Source organism: Thamnophis sirtalis, unplaced genomic scaffold (genome assembly GCF_051295495.1).
Source record: "Thamnophis sirtalis isolate CommonGarterSnake01/CBP01778 unplaced genomic scaffold, rThaSir2_p1.2 scaffold_2, whole genome shotgun sequence".
Classification (NCBI taxonomy): domain Eukaryota; kingdom Metazoa; phylum Chordata; class Lepidosauria; order Squamata; family Natricidae; genus Thamnophis; species Thamnophis sirtalis.
Window position 1 is genome coordinate 170,609,963 of NW_028261382.1, and position 26,829 is coordinate 170,636,791.

Genomic DNA, 26,829 nt, shown 5'->3' on the forward strand with positions numbered 1-26,829 from the left:
TGTTTTTATTAATGTTTAAAAATAAAAAAAAATTGCAAAAAAAAACCAACACACTAAACCGGCAGATTTCTGAACATAATTTCTTAATACACTGCTGTGGTGACATTAAAAATATCAAAGACACAAATCTTATGGAAAAAGGAGAAGTGAATTTGTCTCTGAACTCAGTGTGACTGTTAATTGCTATTGCACTTAATATCAGGCAAGCTATAAAACTGAGCTTGGGAATCTTCTCACGGTATGAAATGAATGGGTAAAGGACGCCATCTAGTGGCCCACCCTCTACTCTGAAGGTTGTTTATTATCCGCCAATTAATGTCTTTCAAGTTAGTATTCTGTATCCTTAGCAGAAATATTTTGGAAAATTTTGGGAACCTCCTATTTTGGTTGACTTTCGGAGCGTGAACTGCAATAGTTCCGATAGCATATAATTTCTTCTATGGTTATTTAGTAAAGCAGCAGCTTTCCCCGACTCCCAAACTCCACTAATAATATTTGATATCATTCTGTATATCCAAATGAAATTTACATCAAGATCGGGCTATAACAGTACCACGTGAACTCAATGAGCAGTTTATTTTACTTATTTTACCAAGCTAACCTTGAGGGGAAAAGATTATTCAAAATTACCAGCTGGTTTGGAACAATCAGAAGTTGAAGAGCCAAGGTGGCGCAGTGGTTAAATGCAGCACTGCAGGCTACTGCTAGATCAGCAGTTCAGCGGTTCAAATCTCACCGGCTCAGGGTTGACTCAGCCTTCCATCCTTCCGAGGTGGGTAAAATGAGGACCCAGATTGTTGGGGGCAATATGCTGACTCTCTGTAAACCGCTTAGAGAGGCCTGAAAGGCCTATGAAGCGGTATATAAGTCTACTGCTACTGCTATTGCTACTCCAGCAGCTGGTAAGAAGCTTCAGGATTAGGTTAGCTATCAACCACCTGAGGGTGACTCAAGACACCATCATCTGGACCACAGTGAGAAGAATCAACTGAAAGATCACCTAACACTAGGACACATTGGGGGGTCCCACCTGTGGCCAGCCTCTGTTGGGACTCCTGCCAATAACAAGCAACTTCACTGAGAACAAGTGTGTCATCCCTGACCTCATGTTGCTTTATTTGTGGTTTATCTGTGTGTCTTCTGAGCCTAGGTTCTTCAGTCCAGAACTGACTTGACTTCTAGATTGTTGCTGCCTTTCCTTCTCCTGGAAAAAAAAATTGCAGAAGCGTGTGCATTTTGCGCCAACTAGAAGTTGAAAAGAATGGAATTGTAGGCAAGAACAGAGTGGAATGATTGCTGTGGCAAAGAGGCCCTTGGCCCAATGCTGAAGATCATTAGGTTGATAGATCTCAAGAATGGAAAGATCTTAAGAGAAAAAAAAAAGGCCGGTAACCTTGATGGATTTATGCAAGCTCTGTTACCAAAGCAACAAGGAGTGAAAGATATCTTAAATCCATAGCTTGTAAGCAGAGATGTAGATAAAAGAGAAGATGCCTCATTTGGATGATGCCTCATTTGGATGAAGACTGAAGAAACAGGGAAATATGGCAAGAGGCAGAAGAAGATGGTTCACCGACGAAAGGGCGCCCGACGAAACCGCGGTGACAAAACCGCGAGTTCTAAACTGCGCTGACGAATGAGCGCTGAAGCGCGCTGACAACAGCATGCCGACAGAAGCGCGCTCTAACCCTAACCCTTAACTTAATTTAAATCGCGCTTCTGTCGGTGCGCTGTCACCGCCTTGATAACATCGTGGGTTTTGCGCCACGGTTTTGTCAGCGCGCTTATGTCATGCGCGCATTTGTCGGGTCACGGAAGAAGATGGGCTGCTCTTGGGGAATGGAGATTGAAACCAATTTTCACTTTTGGTCCACTGCTCTCATCCCAAGAAGCAGTTCACTAGGTATTTTGGAAGCCTGGGTTTCCGACTGCTGCTTATGAATGCCAGGTGAGCCAAGGTGGCGCAGTGGTTAGGGTGCAGTACTGCAGGCCGCTCCAGCTGACTGTTATCTGCAGTTCGGCGGTTCTAATCTCACCGGCTCAAGGTTGACTCAGCCTTCCATCTTTCCGAGGTGGGTGAAATGAGGACCCAGACTGTGGGGGTGATATGCTGACATCTATTTGAGACTGCATTCAGGTGTGATAATGGCACTGAGAATATTTAATTACTCATCTTTATTAGTTTATAATATAAAATACAAAAATAAATAGGAAGAATAGGGAAGGGAAAAGTGTAGAAAAGAAGGAAAAAAGGAAAGGCATTGACTTCTGACTCTCTTTGGTGCAGTGGAATAAAATAGTCAAACCTCAACTTTTTACTTTTACGTAATAGTATAAACTAGCCATTTCTATAAACAACAGATCTACTGTATCTAATCAGTAAAACCTAAAATCGTAAGTTTCATTTTCCCCCACCTCAAGCACCAAGTCCAGATGCAGTTTCCTAGTAGAAACAAAAGTACTTGTGTTTTTTTCTTTTATCAAAGCAGTCAGCTTAGCCATCTCTGCTAACTCCATCAGCTTTTGCAACCATTCATTCATTCTGGGGATTGAAGCGTCCATTTTGCTGCATAAAATTAATCTTACACTTATAACATCAAAGTCCCATCCCCCCCCCCAAAGTCTTTTTTCCATGAAACCCAAAAGAAACATTTCTGGTTTTATCTTTATATTCACTTTTAAGAATCTTCTGTATTGGAATGTGAATCCTACTCTAATATTTAGGTTAATCCTGTGACTATGATAGGAGGAACCCAGCCCTTCTGATCTTTGATTGATGATCTATTTCTTTCCAGCCATTGGGGTGAGAGAGTTTTCCGTATTGCAGTGGTTCGCCTTCTGCCTGTTACTGGTGTTGGTGGGGAGAGAGCAAGTCCTAAGACTCTCTTAAGTACTTTACTCAAGGGCAGATCCGCACTAGTTGATGGCATTTAGGACAGTTACGAAGACTTAGTTGTTCTGGAAAGCCTTGGGGAGGCCATTTATTGCAAAATGGTCCTTGCAATAAATAATCGGCTGTTACACACTCCTCGGGGTAAGGATGAAGAGTAATAGTCGTCAGATTTATATTGCCAATAGTTAACTCTGAAAGGATGCTGAGCTTCTGAATCAACTTTCACGCAGAAACCTTTAGGACAAATGCACTAACAATGCAACTTAATATTCCAATGAAATGAATTAAGTGTCCAGTGAATTATATGTAGGATTACAGTTGAAATGCTGCACTAAGTAAAATATATAAAAGCTGCTCCCTTGATTTGAAAAATCAATTATTTCAATGAAATCATTTATTGTACAAGTAATTTACAGTGGGTTTTGTACATAGTTTGAGAAATTGAAAGGTAGTTTATATAAAATGAACATTTACATACTATATACAAATATCTTTTTCCTCCAATCTAAATTAATTAATAAAACATGCAGAATAATGCATTAGGTAACACAAATCTTAATGAAAACATTAACTTTGCTCAATATAGAGCATAAATATTTCCACTGACTACAAGATTCTTGAATGATCAAGTCAGTTTATACAGAAAAATTATCTTTTTCATAGTTACATGTTTGCATTGGCAACTATAATATTTAAACTTTTAATACCACACTTTCCACTGAAATGGATCAAGTACCTTTTGAGCAAGGTGAACTCCCCCCCCCAAACAAAACTGGGTTTAAAAAGCAAACTAAAATATTTTCTAAATAGTACACACTTCCTTTTATTATCCACTTTATAGCTCTAACAGAAGAAGCAAAAGAGATTAACTTAACTTCGTTAATTCTTTTAGCTGGAACAGATAATGGAAACACCTTACATTAAAGTATTAGTAACAACCAATCTCCATTTACAGCTTTTTGTACACAACTTCACATTAAAAAGCAAAAAATCGCTTTCCTGGAGGAAAATGCATATTGCATCAGTGCATAACATACAGTGTAACTTAACACACAGAGACACACACAAAATGGTGAGGACTTCATTTTATATTTGTGTATAAAAAATGGTGAACTGTTCCTATACAGATATCCTGCAGTCATAATGTTGATTATCTGATATATTAAAAATTGAACTCTCAATTACTTCTGTGCCTTCATCACTGATGAAGAACATTTAAAACAAGAACACATCTAACAGATAGTGGGGTTTAGGATTGGATTATCCGGTCCTTTGTAGAGATTTGTTCTTTGAACACAATATGACTGTGCTACGGAGTCATTGGATCACTGACAGTTAAGGAAAGAACATTTTTTACATAATACACCAATTTAGGCCACAAGACAATTTACAAATAATTTCCGACACATTGATTAGGAGATAGCGGGCATGGTTCTGTCCAGCCTCCCTTAATAGGACTTTTGGAGAGAGCTAGAATCCAATACTTGCTGCCACTGCAACTATCCCCACATTCAGATAGCATTATCTCCTGATTTTATGCCGGGAACTGTTTCATTACAAGTAAAGATGCATGTCATCATTTATTGCTTTGTGCTTTTCTCCCACAAATCTTATAGAAGCAATTATATTTTTAACAAGGAGCTATTCATTATCAAAGATGCACTTCAAACTCATGGAGGAAGTTTCATAACATTAAAAGCTTCACAAATTCAAATTCATGAGAATTGGGAACCTCTAGAGACTTTCCCATTTCACTCAATACCTGATCGGTTGGGTGATTTTTTTTTTTTAATTGTGGTTTTCTCATCACCTAGATTCATAGATTGAGGAAAAGTCAAGGCTAATGAGGTTTGGTAGCAATCTTTTTTGTGATTGTTAGCTGGCTTGAGAGCTAACCTCTCTCTCTCCTTTCCCTGTTTTAAATCTCCCCACTGTTTCTGTGATCTCTAATACCATAAGGAAAGTCCAGCCCCCTCCTGATTGAATGTTTGTTGTGTTCCCTTTTTTAACTTGTTGTGTCCCATTGTTTTTAATAATTCTTTTTAATTTTTTTTTCATTTCTGTAAGCCGCCCGGAGTCCTCCGGGATTGGGCGGCATAGAAATTTAATAAATGAAATGAAATGAAAAACACAATCTTGCCAGGGCATCCTAGAAATAAGCCACAGGCTACTTTCATCTGGTTGGTATCAGTCTTCCTCACTGCATTTGGAGACAGTTTGATGCTTTGTGTCCACATGTCTAAAAAATGAATAGCAAATTTATTGGAATTTGATGGCATGTGTAGTGAAAACGACCAGTGTAGTGAAAATGACCAGTGGAATTTGATTAATAGCAATAGCAATAGCAGTAGACTTATATACCGCTTCATAGGCCTTTCAGGCCTCTCTAAGCGGTTTACAGAGAGTCAGCATATTGCCCCCAACAATCTGGGTCCTCATTTTACCCACCTCGGAAGGATGGAAGGCTGAGTCAACCCTGAGCCGGTGAGATTTGAACCGCTGACCTGCTGATCTAGCAGTAGCCTGCAGTGCTGCATTTAACCACTGCGCCACCTTGGCTCTTATGAAGGTAAGAGACTCCTAATGAAGGTAATAAAGACTCCCAGGATTGCTGTTGTTAAATGATGAAATGATAAGTGTTGTGCTTTATGACTCCATCACTGTTGTAACTCAAGGACTATCTGTATTGTATATTGTACTGTGTTCTGTATGTTGTTGCTTTGTTGTTATGCTATGAATTACCCAGAGTCAATTGGCTTTGGACAGCACCCAAGTTGAATGAATGAATGATTTATATGTTTCCTAATAAAATTTATATAGCTTCCCATTTCACACAACTCTGGGCAATAAACACAATATAAACGATGGGAGACCATACTCAAAGACTTACAAACAATGTAGCCATTTTGCAGGACTCCCCACTTCCCTGGGATTCCCAACTCTGCTGACAAAACAGGTTTCAAGGGATCTCTGGAAGATCAATAGGACGGAGGCTTCAGAGGGAATGATGTTCCAAAGGCTTGGTCTCACAACAGAGAAGCTGGATTCCTTGACGGGGCAGGTATCCAGAACTCAGCCACATGCCATCTAGGGCTTTAATCTTGAATTGAACCCGGAAACAGACTGGCAGCTAATGTAGAGACGAAATGCAATATATACCATTCTAGGAGCAGACATAACACCACTGTATTTTGTAGAAGCTGAAGCTTTCGGATACTCTTCGTGGAGGTGACCACGCTATGAATAACTGAGAGTGGAGCCTCCTGATGAAGGAACAGGTGCAACTAGCACACAACACGAAGTTGCACAAAGGGTCTCTTAGCCGCGACTGCCACATGATCTTTAAGCAGGAATTGTGAATCCAGACCTACAATGCTCAAGCATCAAGACAGATCATCAACAGCAATGCTTGGTTCATTGGGGTGGAGATATACAACTGGGTACGCATTAGGGCAACAGATTATCTTACCCAACCACTTTATGTAGAGTTAAACAGGAGTGGAGAGAGTATCCTACATAATAGGGGTTGAGGGCTATCATTGCCATGCAATACCAACGGGGAATCTTCCAGGTTACAATTCAGATCACAGATTTCTTCACACTGTCATACGCTATAAAGAACTTGCAGTTGGCTAGAGCAGTGTTTTTCAACCTTGGCAACTTGAAGATGTCTGGACTTCAACTCCCAGAATTCCCCAGCCAGCGAACGCTGGCTGGGGAATTCTGGGAGTTGAAGTCCAGACATCTTCAAGTTGCCAAGGTTGAAAAACACTGGGCTAGAGAATCTTCCATTATTTGTGCTTTATTTGTGTGGCAGAAACTATAGTGCGCAAACAGCTATCGAAGGTTATTATGAAACAACTTCTGAATCCATTAAGATAATCTGTATCTCTCAAAAACAAGTTATAAGGTTTCCCCATCTTTTCCAGGAGCACATTGTATGAATGTGCAAATGCTCATAAATAAAATGGAAAATGTACCTACACTTATACAAAGAAAGGAATGTTTCTGAGAAATAAATTAATAGTTCTTTAGTGACTAACCGTGTAATCTAGAACATCTTTGAAACAGATTTTTTAAAAAACAAAATTCCAGAAACATCTAGGCAAAGTCAAATGTTGTAGCCTTCTCATGGATAATTTTCTGTTTTTTTTAAATTTTTTTAACTGAAAATCTGAAACTTTAAATGGCATTAATCAAAAGCAAAATATCGCATATCAGGCCAGATATTTGTGTAAGCACCAAGGCCCTGCTCTCATTTACTGTAATTCTATGAGGTACTAATTTGAATTGTACATGAGGGAAATCCTGCAATTTGCTGTATTTTCAGTGCTTTCTATAACTTGCCTATATTTTAATCTTCAAGTTTTATAATAAAGGGAGAAATAGTTCCTTCCACACTTTAATTCTATTCTTTTCAGTTAATTCTTAATGAAAAAGAGAAACACTTTTACCAGAAACCCTACAAAAACACATTTTTTTAAAAAATAATGAGCAACTTCTGTGTCTGTATTTGCATCTGAAATTCATATTGTCATCTCCAATATTGTTTTCTTACTCCAAAGCAGCCACAACAGGGATGGGTTTCAACCGGTTCGTGGCAGTCCCCGCAAACCGGTTGGTCGGCGAACCCAGAAGTAAGTAACTTCCGGGAATGGCGAAGGGCCCGCCCGCCCGTGCTCCTTAACGGTCTTTGAAGGCTTCTGCGCTTCCACGCAGGCGCATGGCACATACAGTGCCTGTGCGATTCTCCGCGAGCAGCTGGAGCATCGCGCAGGCGCTAAGACGTGTGCGTGAACTGCGCCTGTGCACGAGGACGCCGCCGGCCCCGTTCCAACCAAACCGGTTGGAACGGGATTAGCAACCCACCACTGAGCCACAAGTTGTGTTGTTGAAATTCAGGAGCAATTGCTAACTTTCCTTCTTTTCCCAAAAGTAGAAACAAAAATTGTATTAAGCTTTTGTGAACTTTAACACAATTGTTTTGCTCTTTAAAAACTCCTCTCCCACTCTAACAAAAGACATGTCTCTAACAAAATAATAAATTAAATCCAGTATGGATTCATGAAAACCACATAATCCTCACCCTTGCAACACAAGTTGAAAGTAAAAGCGAGGCTTGGAGGCAAATTATTTTACCAGAAAATGGAGATAAAAAAATCTTTACTGAAGTAAACAAGTTTGGTCCCATTGAATATTTTATGCAATGATGCAAGTATAACATGTATAAAATTAGTGTCTTAAAATGTTAATTTTAAACCTTTTTGTGGGGAGGGGAAAGAGACATGGAGTCACCTAAATGGATAACAAAATTCAACCATAACTAATTTTAAAAATCCGTTTAATTATACCAAAAGCTGATTGCTTGGTTTTACTATAGTACAACAAAAATATGCAAGCTTCAAGTAGAAATAAGTTTATCATACTGAAACAAAATATAGCAAAGTGCAAACTAAAGAGGAAACACTACTGCTTTCTTCAAATTGCTCAAGAAAAATATATTTAAAATGCTATATTACAAATAAATACAACAAAGACTGAATCACCTCTTTGGTCCATATGTTTATAAAACAAACCAACTTAACCTGTTAATCTAAGTAATATTAAAGAGGATATCTAGAATGCCATTAGATCAGTGTTTCTCAACCTTGGAGACTTGAAGTCCTGTGGACTTCAACTCCCAGAATTCCCCAGCCAGCTGTGCTGGCTGGGGGATTCTGGGAGTTGAAGTCCATAGGACTTCAAGTCTCCAAGGTTGAGAAACACTGCATTAGATACTATTTCTTTAAACTTAAGCTATGTTATATACTTTAAAAAAAGGAAGGCCTGGAAGAGTTTTATTTTGAATTGTATGAATTTTTCAATTGTTCTCTAATTGTTGTTAATAACTCTGTTCGTGTTCAAATACTGGTACTGTTGAAAAGTTACACTGCATTTTTTCTTTTAGAATGCTTGGTCCAAGTTGAAACTATTGTTCAAAGACATTTTTGGAGAACATCATAGATAGTTCTTTGACTTATTTTAGCAGCTGGAAATATTATGGTAATACCATTCATACAAAAAACATTTCACCCTGAACTACAACACTCTAACATAAACTTACACGGAATTCATACACACTCAACCTTTTCAGAAGATGAAAATTTGTCCTAGTATATAAGCATTTTCCTTATATATTATCTTCAAGAATGAATATAAAAGAATATTGCTATAAAACACACTTCCTTGGTTACTTCATTCCTGTTTTTAATATATAAATCCATTTTTAAAAGCAATAAATAACTATCACTGCAGTCACTTTAAAATACAGGTTTGACGTATTCTATTCAAAGGCATGGGAGGCCAGAGATGTCTTCACTAAATGGTATCTATTGTCTGTTCAAATGTGTTTAAATATCCATTACTAAACAAGAACAGTAAGAAGTTCTATCCACCATCCTTTTATACAAAATAATCATAATAATCATATACAGTGATTTATCTACAAAACACTTCATCAGTTTAATCTTACTAGGGGTTATCTATGATTGCCTCCTGTTGTAAAGTATTTTTGCTTGTTTTTCTCCATTTTTAGATGGCAATGTTACTTACAATAATATGTAACATATTCTGAGGACAATGAATGTATTGCAGTATTGTAACAAAAAGTGCATTTCTACTACCATATAAATTATTCCCAGCCTAGTTTTAATACCAATAGAATTTGTTTTGTGAAAACTGTTGGTAGTTTCATCCGATGAGGCAATTGCAAACATAAGAAGCATCTGAGTTTCCAGCATAACAATGTTTCTGCATATAGCCCTAAAATCTTTATAATTAGCAATTTACAAATACAATCTCTATAACTGTCTTTAGTTCTGGGGCCTGAGAATGTTTGTTTTGTAAAACCATTAGTTTTGTACAGTAATACTAAATATTAAACCAGTTTACATATAAACACAACAGCATTACATATGTTTTGTTGCTCAATAAAATATGGACATCAAGATGCAGGATTCTTATGATAAAATACTGAAGAAATAATCTTCCTCAAACTGAACTGATTTTCTTTTTAAAATCCTCCTGGCTTGAATTGGGGTAATATTCTTCAATTGTGTTTGTTGTTGTCTTTTTAACAGGAACGCCCCTACCACATCCATTACAACATTGCCAAGCAGTAGTAATCCACCAATAGAAACAGAACAGCAGAAAAATGGAGAAACTAAAAAATTAGTTCTAATATATACTCAAGGCACTACCACCCCCAAAATCATTTTATACTACTATTTAGCAAATAAATACATATATATATATATATATACACACACACACACACACACAAATAAATAAATAAATAAATAAGTAAACAAACAAATAAATAAATAAATAAATGTACCTTGGTATTTAACTTTAAATTAGTTGCAACAAAATATATCTTATTAAATTCCCAGTATTAATGCTATTTCCACTGTCTTATGACCTTGATTCAGAGCGCAGGATGAACACAAAATTTATATTTGTGGCTACTGCGGAGAGACCTCTGCTGTCAAATGATGTAGTAGTTCCATATAGATTGATTCATTCTTGCTGGAACTGCCTACCATTGCAATTATAAGAATGACAAAAAGATAAACAATAAACCTCTTTTAAACTCTTTTAGACCAATATAAACCTTGATAATTAATATATTAACACATATGAATATAAATTGAGATTTTTTTACCACAACATTTAGAAAAGCTCTGGAGCAAAGAATTGTAATGTCTAATTATTATTCTTGTGGGTATGATCCTATTATCATGAGTTTTTGGACAATGGGCTTGTCTTTTTATCTTTTTTAAAAATATTTTTATATAGGCACAATACCTACTTTTATCTTAGTTTTAAGATTAAATTCGCACAGTACTTCCTTAATGGAGGAAAGCACACACATACACAGATGTCCACTGTTAATATTTCAGGGTTCTTTGTTCCAATTTCTAGCTAGAAATTCCACTTTTTAAGGAAGGCGCGTGAATGAATGATGAACCAGTTGGGCAATGAAAGTACCTAAGCTTCTATGGTAAAACTGTGTTTTTCAGCCATTGCTACTTGTACTCTCTTCCAAAAGTTTTTTCAAACACCAGCACATGCAGTGCAGGCTTTGACTGCATAGGAGATCTATGAGTCAGGACAAAATACAATTGAGTCACTTCTTCCTAATATTCACATTGGCCCATCATGGTACTTTCTGTTCTTGGTATTCATTTAATAACATTTTATAATAAAGACAGCTACAGTCACACCACTATGGCATTTGTTGAAGCACACAAACAGAATGTATCTATTCTATTCAAAGCTAAGCTGATAAAAGTCACATATAACTGCTCCCAAGCTATCCAAAAATTGGGGAAATTCTGTGGAGATTCTCAATTATCCAGATCATTGTTGTCCCGATGGTGCTTTTCAAAAGGTAACTGGAATTTCTTGGTTGTTTATTTTTTCCTTGAAAGCCCCAAGGAACTCCAGATGCGTTTTGAAAAGCACCTTTAGGATAAAAATTAGGAAACTGAAAAGGAAATTAAACTGCCCTGTTTTTAAAATTATAGCAGCTTACCAAAATAATTTTGTTCTTAATCACATACAAAAAAGGTTTTGTATCTATCACAGTATAATCTGGTAAATATGAGTTTTTCAAAATCTATGGTTTCCACTGGTATTAATGATATTAGTGAAACATTAAAATTGGCTTTGGAATGGATCATTTCATTAAAGACATTTCAGTTTGTATTATTTGACCCATACAACTTTCCAAATTCTGCAGTGTGACTACAGCGTATACCATAAATTATAAGGTTTGAAATGTGTAGAAATAAATAACTGAATCTGACTTTAGTGAATACAATGCATCTTAATAAACCCCTTCATGAAATCCTCTCATTTTGTATCAATAGGATTCATATCCTTATCAGAGCTTTGCTTCAGCTACGGCGTCTGCTCACATATAACATCGGTTCACAATTGTTTTGTTCCCATGGCCATGCTAATATTCTGTACTGAATGGGATTCAATTAATAATAAGCAAATATCTAGCTGCTGTACCTGAATTTTTAAAACTATGTCTGCAGCATTCAGTTACTACACATCTAAATGGTCACATTATAAATCTTTTTTTTTTTAAATCAATTTCACATTTGGCACATTTATTCATTCTTCAGAAATGCCCCTGTGTTTTCTTCAATACCATCACAAACAATGATCACAACACCGACTGTTTGACTGATTAGCAGCTTCACAAGGTGGTTTATCTCAAGCTTCTCCTTAATGGATCACACCTTGCCTATGACAGAGGCACATTAGGTACAGTGCAGTAGGGTGTTGTTTTCGGACTCTAGAGGAAAGCATTTCCCAAATGGATAGAGCCTCTAGTTTGCAGTCCACATACCATGCATTTCCCTGGTAATTCCAATCCATCCGCTACTGAAGCCATTTTCTGGAAAGCTTCATGGCAGACTGCTTCCTTTTATGCACAGCACTTCCGTAAAAAAATTCAAAGTGTAGCAAGAAGATTCAAAGTGTTGCAAGAATCCTTGAAAATGAAATAATTATTGTCAGTACAGTCTGCCCAACTCCAAACACCAGTGCTTCCATGGGAGCCATGCTTTTCCCAGCCACTCTGTAAATCCCAGCTACTGCTGCACCTGAAAGGGACAAGGAAGACAATTATAATCAGAACCCCCCAAAAATTATTCAAAAATCACCATATAGTCAATATGTAATGTTCCCCTCCTCCATACACAACTGATTTTATAACTCTTTATCACACTGGACAGAAAGTACAGTATGATTCCATAATTTACTAAAATGTAAATAGACACTCTTCTACAGAATGTTTAAGGAATGATCCGGCAAAAGTCAAACACTTCTTTTGCATTCATATATGTTCAGCTCCCCCATTCAGTGAGACTTAAAGTTCCTAATCCATGTAAGAAACTAATAATTAAAAGCCTACACAAGACCGATGATCAAATAATCTAAAGGTTTAATTTCTGATTCTTGACTGCTGATGAAGCATCCTAAAATAGAACTCAATTCTGAAGTGATACTGTTCTATGAATTCTTTATTTATATACAGTCTAGACCAATTTCCTTTGAACCTTGATCCACTGTCTAATAATTGTTTCAAATGTTTAAATCTTATCAAGCATTCACCCTAGAAAACAGGGGCAAAGTAATCCACCTTCTCCAATTGAATCCTATTCCACTTACAGCTAATGCATATGCTTAGCTCAACAGGGCATGCACTGACCTTTACTCTACCTTGGAGAACAGTGAGAAGTATTTCAATTTAATCAGTTTCCTATTTCAACTGAGCAAAAAATAAACTTTAAATCAAGGAAGAATCACAAAAGTAACATTAGACCGTAGTTTAATACACTGGATTGGTTCAAAGCTGGTAACCATGCTATAGATCAGTGTTTCTCAACCTTGGCAACTTGAAGATGTTCGGACTTCAACTCCCAGAATTCCCCAGCCAGCGAATGCGAATGCTGGCTGGGGAATTCTGGGAGTTGAAGTCCAGACATCTTCAAATTGCCAAGGTTGAGAAACACTGCTATAGATAGTTCTTGATTTATGACATTTCATTTAATAATGGTTCAAACTTAGAACAGCCTCAGAAAAAAATAATTTGCAATCTGTCCTCAAAGCTACAATTGATGCACCCCTCTCACGATCATGTGACCCAATTTGGGTACTTGGCAACCAGCTCACATTTACAAATAGTTGCAGTCTCCTGCAGTCACATGATTACAATCGTCAACCTTCCCAGTCAGTTTCTGACAAGCAACATCAACCGGGGAAGGAGGATTTGCTTAACAATCGCACGACTTGCTTAACAACCATGCGATTCGCTTAACGATTGTTATAAAAACAGACATAAAATCAGGTTCAGTCCCATAACGACTTATTTAACTTAACTGCATTTCTAAGCAACCGAAATTCCTGTCCCAACTGTAGTTGTAAGTTGAGGACTAGCTGTATTCTACTTGAACTAAACTGTTTTTTTTCCCCATAGAAAAGAGAATATTTTATTGATTTTTTTAAAAAAAGAAATAGGGTTCATTCTAATAGTTATTGTTCAATTATCTGAAAAATAGTTTGATGTTTAATATAATTTTTCTTACAGAAAACTTCCATAAATTAGTCTATCATTAGCATAAGATTAATCTACCATCTTTCTCTCTCTACCTTACTGTAACGGTTTCTGTAAGATGTTTATGTTCTGATTTAAGCTTATTTTTGATATGAAAAATTTAAAAATATAGAAAGTTTATTATATGCAAATAAAATCCTGTATGTACTGGGTATTTTTAAAGCAGACATTGTTTCCTATTTAAAACAATAGCTGGCAGTAACATTAATCACAATATGTGGGTTCTCATAAGACACTGTAGATCTGATAGTCTTTATATTAAAGTTACCATTTATGGGTGTATGTGTGTGGGTGTACATGTACATAATTATTTAACTAAATGAAATGTGGCAGATAAAGACACTTCATTTTTATCATTCTAATTTTTGTAAGAGAACCATACAAATCAAATATAAAAATAATAAGAACAATTCTAGGTTAATGAAATGACTCCTATAACAAACTAAATACATTTTTCTTTTGTATTGCAAAGACAGAACTGATTTCATAACAAATGCAAATCTAATTGATGGCTTAATTTATTACAACTCCAAATCAGTAGAAGACAGAAATCCCGAAAGCAAAGACTGCACATTAATGACTTGCTTAAAGTTATGTTATAAAGTATTTTTTACATTTCTGTGGTTATCTCAAAGAATGCATCAAAATCTGTGCATAGGGGAAAACCCAATACTAAATAAATAATAACTAAATCGTAATGAAAGAATTCTATCTACAGTTAACAAAGCCAATGGTTACAAAGGCATTGCATAGATTGCTCCTAACAAATTTATAAAAATTTCTATAGGGAATATAAATCTACCACACACATACACACACACACAAAATTGTACATTCTCATATATGGATACAAGCATTGCTTTCCTCCAAAAATGACTGTAAAAAACTCAGGAGATCCCAATTGTTTTATGAGGGATGATTGTGCATCTCCTGGAATCACTAAGCACTAACTTAACAACTCCAAGCAATGCTCCTTTTCATAAGGCATTAGTAAATCATTTAGGAATCTGGAAGTCATGGAAAGAAGCTAATGATGCAGCAAGTGTCTAACTTGACCCAGGAGAGAACTACTGTACAGTACCTCCCACATTCATTAAGGAATTGCGCTTTTGGGTTGTTTTGAGTCAGTGACATATATATATTTCTGACATTTACATATATAAAACAATTTTGTGAATTGAGATAAACGAATCTTAATTTGCTAAGATAAGCAAAATAATGTACCTATTCTATAAAGGGTCAGATAACATTTTTTTCTTTTGAGAAGCTATTCTTATTAGGTATAACTATTTCAGGAGCTATCTCCTAAAGTACTTTGGATTGTAACAACATCTTGCAGAGAATGTAAGTGCATCAGATTGCCTTAATTGCGAAAGTGTAAAATTGTCTGAAGAATACAGAGACAATATCTTTATTGGACTAAGTCTCATTGTCAAGTTATTAAATAGTTCTTTAGAAGCTTCATTATCTTTAATACAGTAAAAAAACATGCATTAACGTAGAAAATTTTTAGGTTTTAGTTGCTAAATTTACTAAGCTCCGCTGCAATATTGCATTAACGTGGACCAGCAATTCATGCAAATTTGTTCTACTGGCAACTGAAAACTTACTATACAATGGTTATGCTATTATTATTTATCCAGAATTCCAGTATATCACAGCAGATCTTTCAGTGCTTTACAAAGTGTTGTCATAATTCCCCATCCCTTATTGCCATAGTTGCATTAGACGTCTTTTATAAGGGAAGGTTAAAAAATAGCTATTGCTATTTTCACCAAAGCTGGAATGGCAATAAGAAGGTAATATAGAAACCTTTTTTAAAAAAAATGTCCAGATTTTTATTATCAGTTTGACTCATGGAAATGGGCACTCCTACTTTAGACTTCAATATGTAGAGTTTTTACAGTGGTGGGTTTCAAAAAAATTTCGAACCTACTCTGTGGGTGTGGCCTCCTTTGTGGGAGTGGCTTGCCGGCCATGTGACCTGGTGGGAGTAGCTTGCCGGCCATATGTTTTCTTTCTCTCTTTCTCTCTCTTTCCTTCCTTTTTTCTCTCTGTCCCTTTTTCATTTTTTTCTTTCAACTCTCTCTCACTTTTTCTTTCTTTTTTTTAAATTTCTTTCTTCCTTTCTTTCTCTTTCTCTCTCTGCGTGAGTGTGTGTGTGTGTGTGTGTGTGTGTGTGTCAGTGGTGGGTTTCAAAAAAAATTGGAACCTCTTCTGTAAGTGTGGCCTGCTTTCTGGGTCCACTGGTGGAACTTCTTCTAACCGGTTCAGTAGATTCGATGAACCGGTTCTACCGAACTGGTGCGAACTGGTAGGAACCCACCTCTGGGTTTTTAAAACTGTACTAGGATAAAAGGACAGGTTAAGGAACAGACCTGGCACACAAATGATCCAAGTCCATTATCAGAAATTCACAAAATATGTATATAAAGCCTTTATGTAATTTGAGAATAAGAACTATGGTTATCTCTGCAGTCGTTTATCAGATAATAAGCACTGGGAGACAGTTATGCCTAGGATATTATTATAATAATACAATAGCTACAATCTTATACATGATTTTTTTTCTTTCAGAGAATAAATAGCACTCCAATATAAAATTCCAAAAATATGAACAGAAGCAATACATGAACATTTATTACAATTGCTAGTAATAATCTTCAAAAAGAACCACAACTATATTTGAACATGTAAGACTTACTGGTTATCATAGCTCCAGTTACAGAACCCAGAAATCCAATGCTGACCACAATGAGAGAGATTACTCTCCCTTGCCTATGCCTTTGCAGCATGACAAACATTAATACTCCTGCCGCACCGTGGACAAAGAGAGAAGAGAAGAGAGCCCATAGGAAAACCCAGTACCACATTTCTGGAAAAAAGTAATCAAACAGCAGGTTAATATTTCTTATTTCTTTCTGATGGTAACAAATATATATATATATATTTATATATATACTTAAGTATTTGAAAAATGATAGAGATATAAATGCATGCACAGAAATAACTCTCACTTACAAGTTAATTTTATGATCTTGTCCATTATCCATTCTAAAAAATATTATGTATACCTCAATGTTCTTACCCCCCCCCCTCCTTTTCCTATAAACTACCTAGTAGACAATTTTTGCCAGTGGGGAATGTGCAAATTATATAAAAAAGTAAATATTAAGTAATTATGAATAGTCTATATGTCAAATGCATGGAAATAATTCTCACCTATAGTACCAGTTCATTTCATTATTCTTCCACTACGAATTTTCAAAAGGACTGTGTATATTTCTGTATTACATTTTTCTTCTTCTTTCCTTTTCTGTGAGCTACCAAGATGACTTTTTTTGTTAACAGGTTGCAAAACAATTATATGAAGAATTAAATATTAAAAGAAACAAAAGAAATTTAAAAAGGACCATTTCATAGTTATGCTAATGTGTCTATGTTATCTATGTTTATATGTAGGTGTATGGGTACATACTGTACATGTGTGTTTGTGTGTGTGTGTGTGTGTACACATATAAATATCTCTCATGAATACAAAGTCACACACTCAAAATACTCTGAGAGCTAAAACAAGAATGTAATTTAAGGGAACCAAAATACAGATATTAACTATTCAGAAGTAATACCGACAGTAAAGTATTGAAGGTATTTGCTTTGCTTAAATGGGCAATATGCAAAATGATGGGTTTTTCCCTGATGAAGCTAATAATATTGCAGTTATCAATACATTGGTTCTGAATGTTTATAGACTGAGGTTTCTTATTATTTAAGGACTGAATGTCAGCTGCATGGGACTGAGATATGTAGAATAACAGAATATTATTTTTTTAAATTGCTCAATGCTTTTTGTTATATTAAAATTCTGTTTCTTTGGAGATGTTAAATACTCAAGTAAATAAAACAAATCTTTAAACTTATGGAATTAACTCGGTGTGCAGATATAGGACTATTCAAAAATATAATATTTAAAACTAGTTTCACCACACATACTAGTGATAGCGCTTTAATAAAATATACTTCTATCATAGAAACATTCGTTTTCAAAAACAGTTGTGTTTTACAATGCAATACCACAGTATGCTTTACTGCTTTTAATTTTCATCACTAATTTGAAAATATTCCTTCAGAGACATATATTGAATCATATAAAATCTATTCAACTAAACCAGAATCCAATAGGAATAGAAGTTCTCAACTTACAATAATTTGACCATTCAAAAGTTTGATGGACATTACAAAAGCTATTTATGATCCATCATCAAAATTGCAATTCCCCCCTTCCCCCCCCCCAAAAAAAATCATGTGATATTTTGGGCTCTTGATAACTGGCTTGCATTTCTGAGCAGCTACAGCATTCCAAGGTCACTTGGTACAATTTGTGACATTTCCCCCTGCTTTCTGGTGGGAAATGGAACGAAGATGCCTATTGGATATGCTAGCTTTGTTTAATGACTATGTCAGTGTTTCTCAACCTTGGCAACTTGAAGATGTCTGGACTTCAACTCCCAGAATTCCCCAGCCAGCATTCGCTGGGAGTTGAAGTCCGGACATCTTCAAGTTGCCAAGGTTGAGAAACACTGGACTATGTGATTCACTTAATAAGTGATTTTCTTAATGACTGTATTGATTCATTTTATGACCGTCATGCAAACAACTTTAGTCACTTGGTGCCACTGCACAAATGAGCCTGGAAACCATGCCATCTTTGGTGCTACACAGCCACATTTTTCTCTAAAAAGGAGAAGCTGGATACTGGCTCATCAGGATGAAGAACTTTCTGTCCTTAAAACTAATCAATGTAGCCTGTGCGGTTTGGTGACCTTGCAAGTTTTGTACTTCATGTTATTTTATACTATTCTATTTTTAATCAAATTATGTTTGTTGATCATAAATCAGAGAATTTATGAGACATCATACTAATACCGAAATAGAATAAAATGCTATATTAGTGGGCATTATTTATTTTGAAAAGTATTAGAACTAAATATTAAGTTTAGCAGATGGATTTATTTTGGTATAATGGGAACTAGCAAACTTTTTACATTTCAGTCATGCAGTGCATCAGAAGTTTTCATTAATAGTCAGTATTGATATCCTTCAGGTTCCATGTGTCTAATGGCATTTCCATTCATTAGCTGTAATCCATCTTCTATTCTTATCTTCATTAAGTGCCAAACTAGCACATCTCTTCAGGCCAAATTTTACTCCTGTATTTCACTCTATGCATTTGATAAAGTGAGCTGCAGTTTACAAAAGCTTGTCTTTTAATAAAATTTATTAGTTAGAAACTACCAGACTCTTTCTGATTTTTGGCTACCATATGTTAACAGAGTTTTCTTCCTAAAATGGCTAGGAGCAGTGATTTTAATGCTTTTTAAAAATTCTATAGATCTTTTTTTTTTTTTTTTGGCAACTGAAGGATCGTTGTATCAATTAGCAGCTGGTATTTTGTGCTACATGGATTTTTGAAACCTCTTTTGTTCTATTGTTCATTTCAAATAAACTTGTGTAGATTGTTCATAATCCCACTTGACAATTTCAGTGTTGTGAGCCAGCAAGTTATAGGGCTAGAGTGGGCCTGTCAAACTGGCAGCCCACAGGCCAGATGTGTCACACACGCAGCCCATGCCCACTCCAACTCCACAAAGGCAACAAAAAAATCTCACAATGTCACATAATGCAATCGACTTTTGACACCTGTGGCCTAGAGTCATCTTTTGCTTTCCCCTTGCCTTTTGGTACTAGAAATGTTATTTCATTCTTCATTTTATTGTTGTTTGCAGGAGGTTATTCAGTTGTGTTGCTAGCTTGGAGTGTAGGCTTATCAAGATTAGAGCCAAAAATCATGCAGTTAATCTTTGGGGAGGATACTCCAGTTCTTTATATTTTTGAGTTGCATCTGAATCATTTTTACATCTTCCTTTTGTTTTTCATCAAATGCTTTCCAGAATGTTGTGCTTTTCATTGCACTCTTAATATTTTTCCAATAGTCAACAATTTCTTTATCAGAATTTGTTATAAACAGTGTTTTATTTAACCCGATTTATTATTATTGCTTATTGGGGATACCATATCGAGAGGAATGGACTAGCATAGATTGTTTATAAATTAAAAAAAATCCAGTGTGAAATTTATTAGGGTCTTGTGCCTATTCTGTAACAGGTGAGCAAGCAATAGAAGTCTACTCAACTAATTTAGGTCAAAGAGCTGAGCTTGTTAACTTGTGGTTAGCAGTTTTTGGAACTAGATTAAAGTAGCATAGGAAAAGGTAAGTTGTTTAGGCAATTTCTCTAATTGGGGAAAGAAAAAAACCTAACTCTTTTACACAACCCATATATTTTCTCAATTCTAACATTTTCCCTCAGAGACAAGATACTGTATTGGGTAGGTCTGCCTGCCTAGCTAGCTTATGCCATCTATCCACCTATCAAAATCACCTATAATTAGTTTTAGCTGACAATTATAAACAGTGGAAAGCAAGTCCTACTGTGCAAAATGGAATTTATTTCTCAGTAAAATACATAAAATTTAATTCTAAACACTATAGCCTTTCAGACTACGTAACCCATCAATTCCACACTGGCATTGGCTTTGCACAGTATATCAAGGACTTCACTCCAAAAGTGAGTGTGGCCAGAAATTAACTTAAGTAGGAGGTTGTAAGGTGTTAATGCCTTACAACCTGAAATGTCACAAATTCATTTTGGGTAGATCTGACCCAGGCAGATGGCCAGAACTCATAAAGGTTTCCATTTGAGGAATCAAAGACAGTGCTCATGTTTTCTTAAGGTAAAGATTTATTGCTTCTCTAATATTTAATTAAGAATATGCTCCAGATAATTTTTATAACTGTATTTATTCATGGTAGTTTGTTACCATATGGTTTCTGCTTTTATGTGACATCCTAGGATATACAATATCCTATTGTATATATTTTTTCCTCTTCTGTAAACTGCTTTGACTTTCCCTCTCTTTTTACATACTATGTTCTGAAGCTTACCACTTGCAGGAGAGTTGCCATTTGTGAAGAGCTTGAAGCAAGAAGATTGTTTTATTTTTCTAGAATAGTTATGAATATGCAGAACAGGGAAGAAGTTCTATCTTCCAGAAGCTTGGCTTCTATATGAAACACAACACTACTGGCTCATGTGGTTAGAATGCTGGGCTAACAATCGGAAGGCTCAGATTTGAAACCCAGCTGATGCTGCAGGAGGAGTGAGCACCCTTCACTTGCTCCTGCCAACCCAGAAGTTCGAAAGCAGGCAACTGTGAGATGGGTACCACATCCGTGGACAGCTTAACAGGGATATGAAAGAAGCCCCTACATGGGCATCCCCTGAGCAATGGTGATGTCACTGGTTAATCCTTTCAATATGGAAGTGCCTCAGTGCCCCTAACGTGATAGTAGTAGTAGTAGTAGTAATAGTAGTAGTAACAACAACGGTGGTGGTGGTATGAAACACCAGGCCAGGTGTTTCATACCTTGTCTTTGCCCACCATTTTTGGTGGGCAAAGACAATTTTGTATACACTGGTTTTAAATAATCAGTGGGGGCAAAACTCCCTGTACTTTTTCAATCTATTACAGTTGCAGTTTTCCTTATACGTAAACTTACAAGAAGGCTGTTCACATTTTGCAGCCTCTCTTTATGCAAGCTTCCTTCCATCTCATAGCCCTCCACAAAGTGTTTAAAACAGGAAAAAAGAAAAGAAAAAACTAAGCCTTTTCACCTATTCATGGGAAAGGTTTGTGGCTCCATCCCTGGACTGCACACTTTATACCTATGTCAGATGTAAAATCTGATAAATACTAGGCAAAAATGTATTTCCAAAAAGAGAAAAATACACACCCAGTATTTTAAAGCAGTAAGTTTCCATATGGTCAGAAATATTCAAAGTTTCAAGTTTGAACATGTTGATTGGAGGACATAAAAACACATTTATGAGACCACACAAGTGGTCTCAAGTGAGGGATGCAGGATACCATTTGCTAGATTTTCTCAAAAAAAAACACCCTCTATTGTTTTTAATATAGTCACATCATTATATATCAGAACTAGAGGACACATATTGTCATCTTAACACTTCCTCTACAAGGATCATAATTTTTTAAAATAGGCTTCATGTATGAAACTTTTAGAATAAAAAAAATAATGTAATTGTATTTCCAATTTGTTAGCTGAATTTATCATAACAATATAATAACTACTAACGTTCATGCATCAAACTTTCTTATTCATATGAATATCTAATATTAATAACCAGAAACAAAAAAACAGAAAAAATCTCCCATTTATTGAGACAGTGTATCTAGCAAAAGAATAGTAACTTAGGAAATCAATGATTATTTAAAACCAGTGTATACAAAATTATCTTTGCCCACCAAAAATATGATTATCAATGAAAAATGAGTTAGAAAACCAATGAAGAAAATCCATCAATGTCACTTTGGCCATTTGATCAGGAAACGTATGATTCGGTTTACTGTAGTGGTGCAGGCTTCAGGTTAGAAACTAGGGGGCCTTAGGTTCTAATCTTGGTCTAGGCACAAAGTGAACTGGTTGACTTTGGGCTACTCGCTTTCTCTCAGCCCTAGGAAAAAGGCAATGTCAAATCACATCTCAAGAAAAATGTAGGGACTTGTCCACGTAGTCTTTTAGAATTGGACATGATTGAACGGAAGGAAAAAACCCAGTTCTATGTCTTGCCATGTATGATTTTGATGGCAACAATCAAACCAACACTGCTGAGAAAAGAGAATGTATTATTGCTGAGAGCCAGAGCAGCGAGTGAAATATTTATCCTACGAAATATGTTAAGTACTGCACAAGTCATTCAAAAACAGCTAAAGACAAAGCAAGACAGGTAAAATTCTTTCCACTTCTACGTGTCTCCCCTTTCAGAATCCACTACAAAACACTCCTTTGCAATTTTGTTTAGGTAAATCAAAACTTTGATAGCATTTCTATTATTTAATTATTAAGGCACTTATTTAATTAAATAAATTTTAATACATCAAATTACTTATTGAAAAATTAAATCTCTATATTTTATTTGTATAAAATAATCATTCTAAAGAAAAAAAACAGCTTTATTGATGAAACTTCAATCTATCAGACAGACATACTGTACAACAATAGAAATGATATTCATTTTCTAAGATGATGCTTTTTAGATGTATTTTTATAGTTTAAAATGTTTTTATATTAAAATATTAGTGATTGATAACTCATTGTCAGGCATGGTAAATGTTTAATTGATACCAAACCTCATAAAAGTACAAAGTTGGAAGGAACCATTAGGTAAATGGCCCCTTCCAGTAAAACAAACGCTTTTTGTTTAATGCAAAAATCCAAAACATCCTTATAGATATTTTCCACTTTTTGCTGAACGCATTTATTTTATTTATTTACTCCCAAAAACTTTTCACATTCAGAGAAGGAAAGCCCACTATCAATCGGATAACTTTGGAGTTATCCGATTGGTAACTTTGCACTTTGGAGCAACAAAGAACAGGCTCTAATCTCTTTTTGTGTGATATCCTTTCAGGTATTGCTATCACAAAGGCTAAATATGTCTAGCATTTTCAATGTCGCTTCACAAGACATCATTTCTGGTCTTCTAATCATATTTTTGATCTTCTCTGAACATGTTTCAATTTTTCTTAGTATTTCTTAAATGGTGCACAGAATTGGATACTGTACTCTAATATGGGCCTGACCAGTTAGTCAGTGCAAGGTATATTACTTCCCATGATTTGAAAACTATATTTTCAGTACAGCTGATACACATTTCAGCTGATGCATCTAAAATTGCATTTGCCTCTCTGCCACACTGCAAATTGAATTAACAAAAGAAAAGGGTAATCAACAATTTTGAGATTTTTTGCCCCCAAAGTATTACCAAGCCAATTTTATGCATGTGTTTGATTTTAATTTCTCAAGAAATTTTTGTACTTAGCACTATAAACATTTTATTTGTGTATTCTTAGCCTATTTCTCTAATGGAACACCAGATTTTGATTTCTGTGTTCTAGAACATTGTCTATTCTTCTCAATTTCGTCTGATCTGAAAATCTGATCAGCATTTCTTCTGCCTCTTCAAAATGACTGAGAGTATTACAAGGGGAAAAAAAACTCTGAAGGGCATACACCCAGACCAATGGTTTTTTTTTTTTTTGCAGGTTAATGGTTAATTTTAAAAGAGCACTTTTTGAATATAATTTTTGAATCAGGTATATATCTATTTGTCATCCAGCCCACAATTAACAATTTGGTAATCAGAATGTCAAGCCTAATGGAATGAATTTATCAAATGTTTTGCTAAAATCATGTTATTTTATATTTATGGCATTCTCATATTCTATTAAGGAACCTATTCCCTCTCCCCAATAGAGGTTACCGGTAGTTTAGCCATTCCAGCCTGACAAATGGTCAATATTATATTGTTTTCTGTTTTTTCAATAGGCAAAATGTTGAAAAGCAAAGCTGAAACAAGATGTTTTTTATTCTGATGCTTAGAGATCCCTATTACTGTAATAGTGGTCTGTTTACATTATCTGATCAATATTTTCTAAGTTCTATGTGAGGCATAGTTAGCCAAATTCAGTGCCTAAGACCAAATTCGGTTCCACTGTCATTACTATTGAGAAGCTCTTAGCATATAGTTCATCACTTCTGAGGAAGAAATGGCAAACTAAAGATAGTTTCATAAGAGCGAATCTGACAATTGTAGTGGAATAAAGAGCCAGTGAAAGGATAGGCTCTGTTATTCCTCTCTGGACAAAGAGGACCACAGGTTCTCCCCAAGTGCACCAGACAGTTGCTACTCAGAGTTGCTTTGAATAGTAAGATGGGAGGCAAATAATAAATAAAATAATAACCAAACCATGGTGCAATAGCTTCAAAAAGTCAAAATTGCTTGTTAACCACACTTTGAAAATTAGGTACTTTCATGAAAGCAAGTATTACTACACTGCATGAGTTATCTTCAATCTTTAATGAAAGAAGTTTCATACAAGTTTAAGGACTTAAAATATGGTTTGTCATACAACCATCCAGATGTTTAGACTGGATTTGGCATTCTTATCTTTCTAACAAGTCCTTTCCAAGGACCTGGGAAAGGTAGATGTTGTTATTTGACGGTGCTAAAGGTATCATTGAAAGATGTAAGCTGTTCCAAGTAAAGCTCCCTGTTGCAATTGACTGATGGTGATTTTATCAATATTGATGGTGTTCAGGAGCTCCAGATGTTTTGGGATGGCACCCATGGTGCCTATTATGATTGGTATTATCTGTGCTTTCTTTTGTCATAGTCATCCTACTTCCATCTGCAGGTCTGTGTATTTTGTTATTAGTAGGAATTAAAGATTACAGTTAAATGAGAAAAACATCTAAATTTGTCTTACTAGTTTTTTTTAATGAACAATGGAACTGGATGTTAATTTAAAAAACGTCTGCCATTATATACAGATTGTGTCTGGAAGATTATATGAAAGAAGAAAAAACTTTATCAGACTGAATCTGATTTGAAAGTAGGTTTAAAAATGAGGGGTTATGGCTATCATGGTGAACCTATGGCACCTGTGGGCACTTATGCTGTCGCCAGCTGCTCTTCTGGTTTCTGGCACGCACTGGTCTTTGGGTTTCCAGCACTCGGCCGCATGCGAAGACCAGCTGGCCAGTGTGCATGCGTGTGCCGGAAACCCAAAGACCAGATGGCTGGTGCGCGCATGTGCACATGCGCATACACGTTCTGGATTGGGCACTCGGTGCCAAAAGGTTTCACCATCACTGGGCTATGGGAATGCTGTGGAAGGAGATACTACACAGGATATTCAAATGCTTGATGTCTTGCTAAACCAAAAGACTGACCTGCATAACTTTCTTATACTGGATTTATAAGAGTTGTTACAGTTTCGAATATTGTGAGAAGGGACAAGGAAAAAATGAGACATCATCATATTCTAGGACATTAGAAAAGAGATGAGAGAACCGATTATTTGATGAATTTTAAGAGAAAGAGATTTGTCACTGTTACTTATACTTATTATAAAGGATAAGTAATTTCTTTTTCTTTCATATACTTTTTGGTGGGTTTTTTTTTTCCTTTAATTTGTACTGGTCCTTAGCTTTTTAATTATGTTTAATAAAATTACTATGAAACAGAGGCTCTTAGTATAGCTCTGCAATTTGATATTGTATTATAAAATTGTATCACTTGATGCAATATATCATTCAAGCTTTCCATATATCTTTGTGCTTCTAGGGTGTGTATTTTTGTTTTAACTGTGTGCAAAGAATAAAGAACTCTAGAAATGTTTTCAGGTATCAACATCAGAGTGAATGATAAATAATACCCTGGATTAGGCTCTTTCCCGATTTGGGAGATAGAAACAATGCTTGCCAATCACCAGTCATGTCAATTCAATGATTTTCCAATATGCATGCGATTTAAGTAGCTCTGGAGATTTAAACTCATTCAAAGTACATAGCTCCTGGCCATTATTCTATCAATCTCTAAGCTTTAACTCTGCCCACTATTTTGCTTTTCACCACTTCCTAATGGGATACAATATATTCTTCGGGGAGAAGACTAAAGAGCTGGAAAGCTTTGTCTTTTCTTTGTACTTGTTATAATTTCATCACTTTCACTCAGCAACTAGTAATTTAAATGAATTTGAATGTATTTCTCTTAGACATTGCTCTTAGTATCCTTTAATGATCTCATATAATTCTCAGCTTTAGCGTCCTGATATTAAA

General features: G+C 35.6%; 1 protein-coding gene across 1 annotated transcript in view; it reads right to left on the reverse strand.

The window, feature by feature from the left end:
• Positions 1 to 12,037: 12,037 nt before the first annotated feature.
• Positions 12,038 to 26,829, reverse strand: part of TMEM170B (transmembrane protein 170B) — a 17,084-nt gene continuing 2,292 nt past the window's right edge. Inside the window, exons 2-3 of the mRNA XM_087707465.1 lie at positions 16,771 to 16,941; positions 12,038 to 12,552 (exon numbers count right to left, since the gene is read on the reverse strand). Coding sequence (XP_087563591.1) covers positions 12,422 to 12,552; positions 16,771 to 16,941 — 302 coding nt within the window. The 3' untranslated portion in view covers positions 12,038 to 12,421. The remainder of the gene's footprint in view (positions 12,553 to 16,770; positions 16,942 to 26,829) is intronic.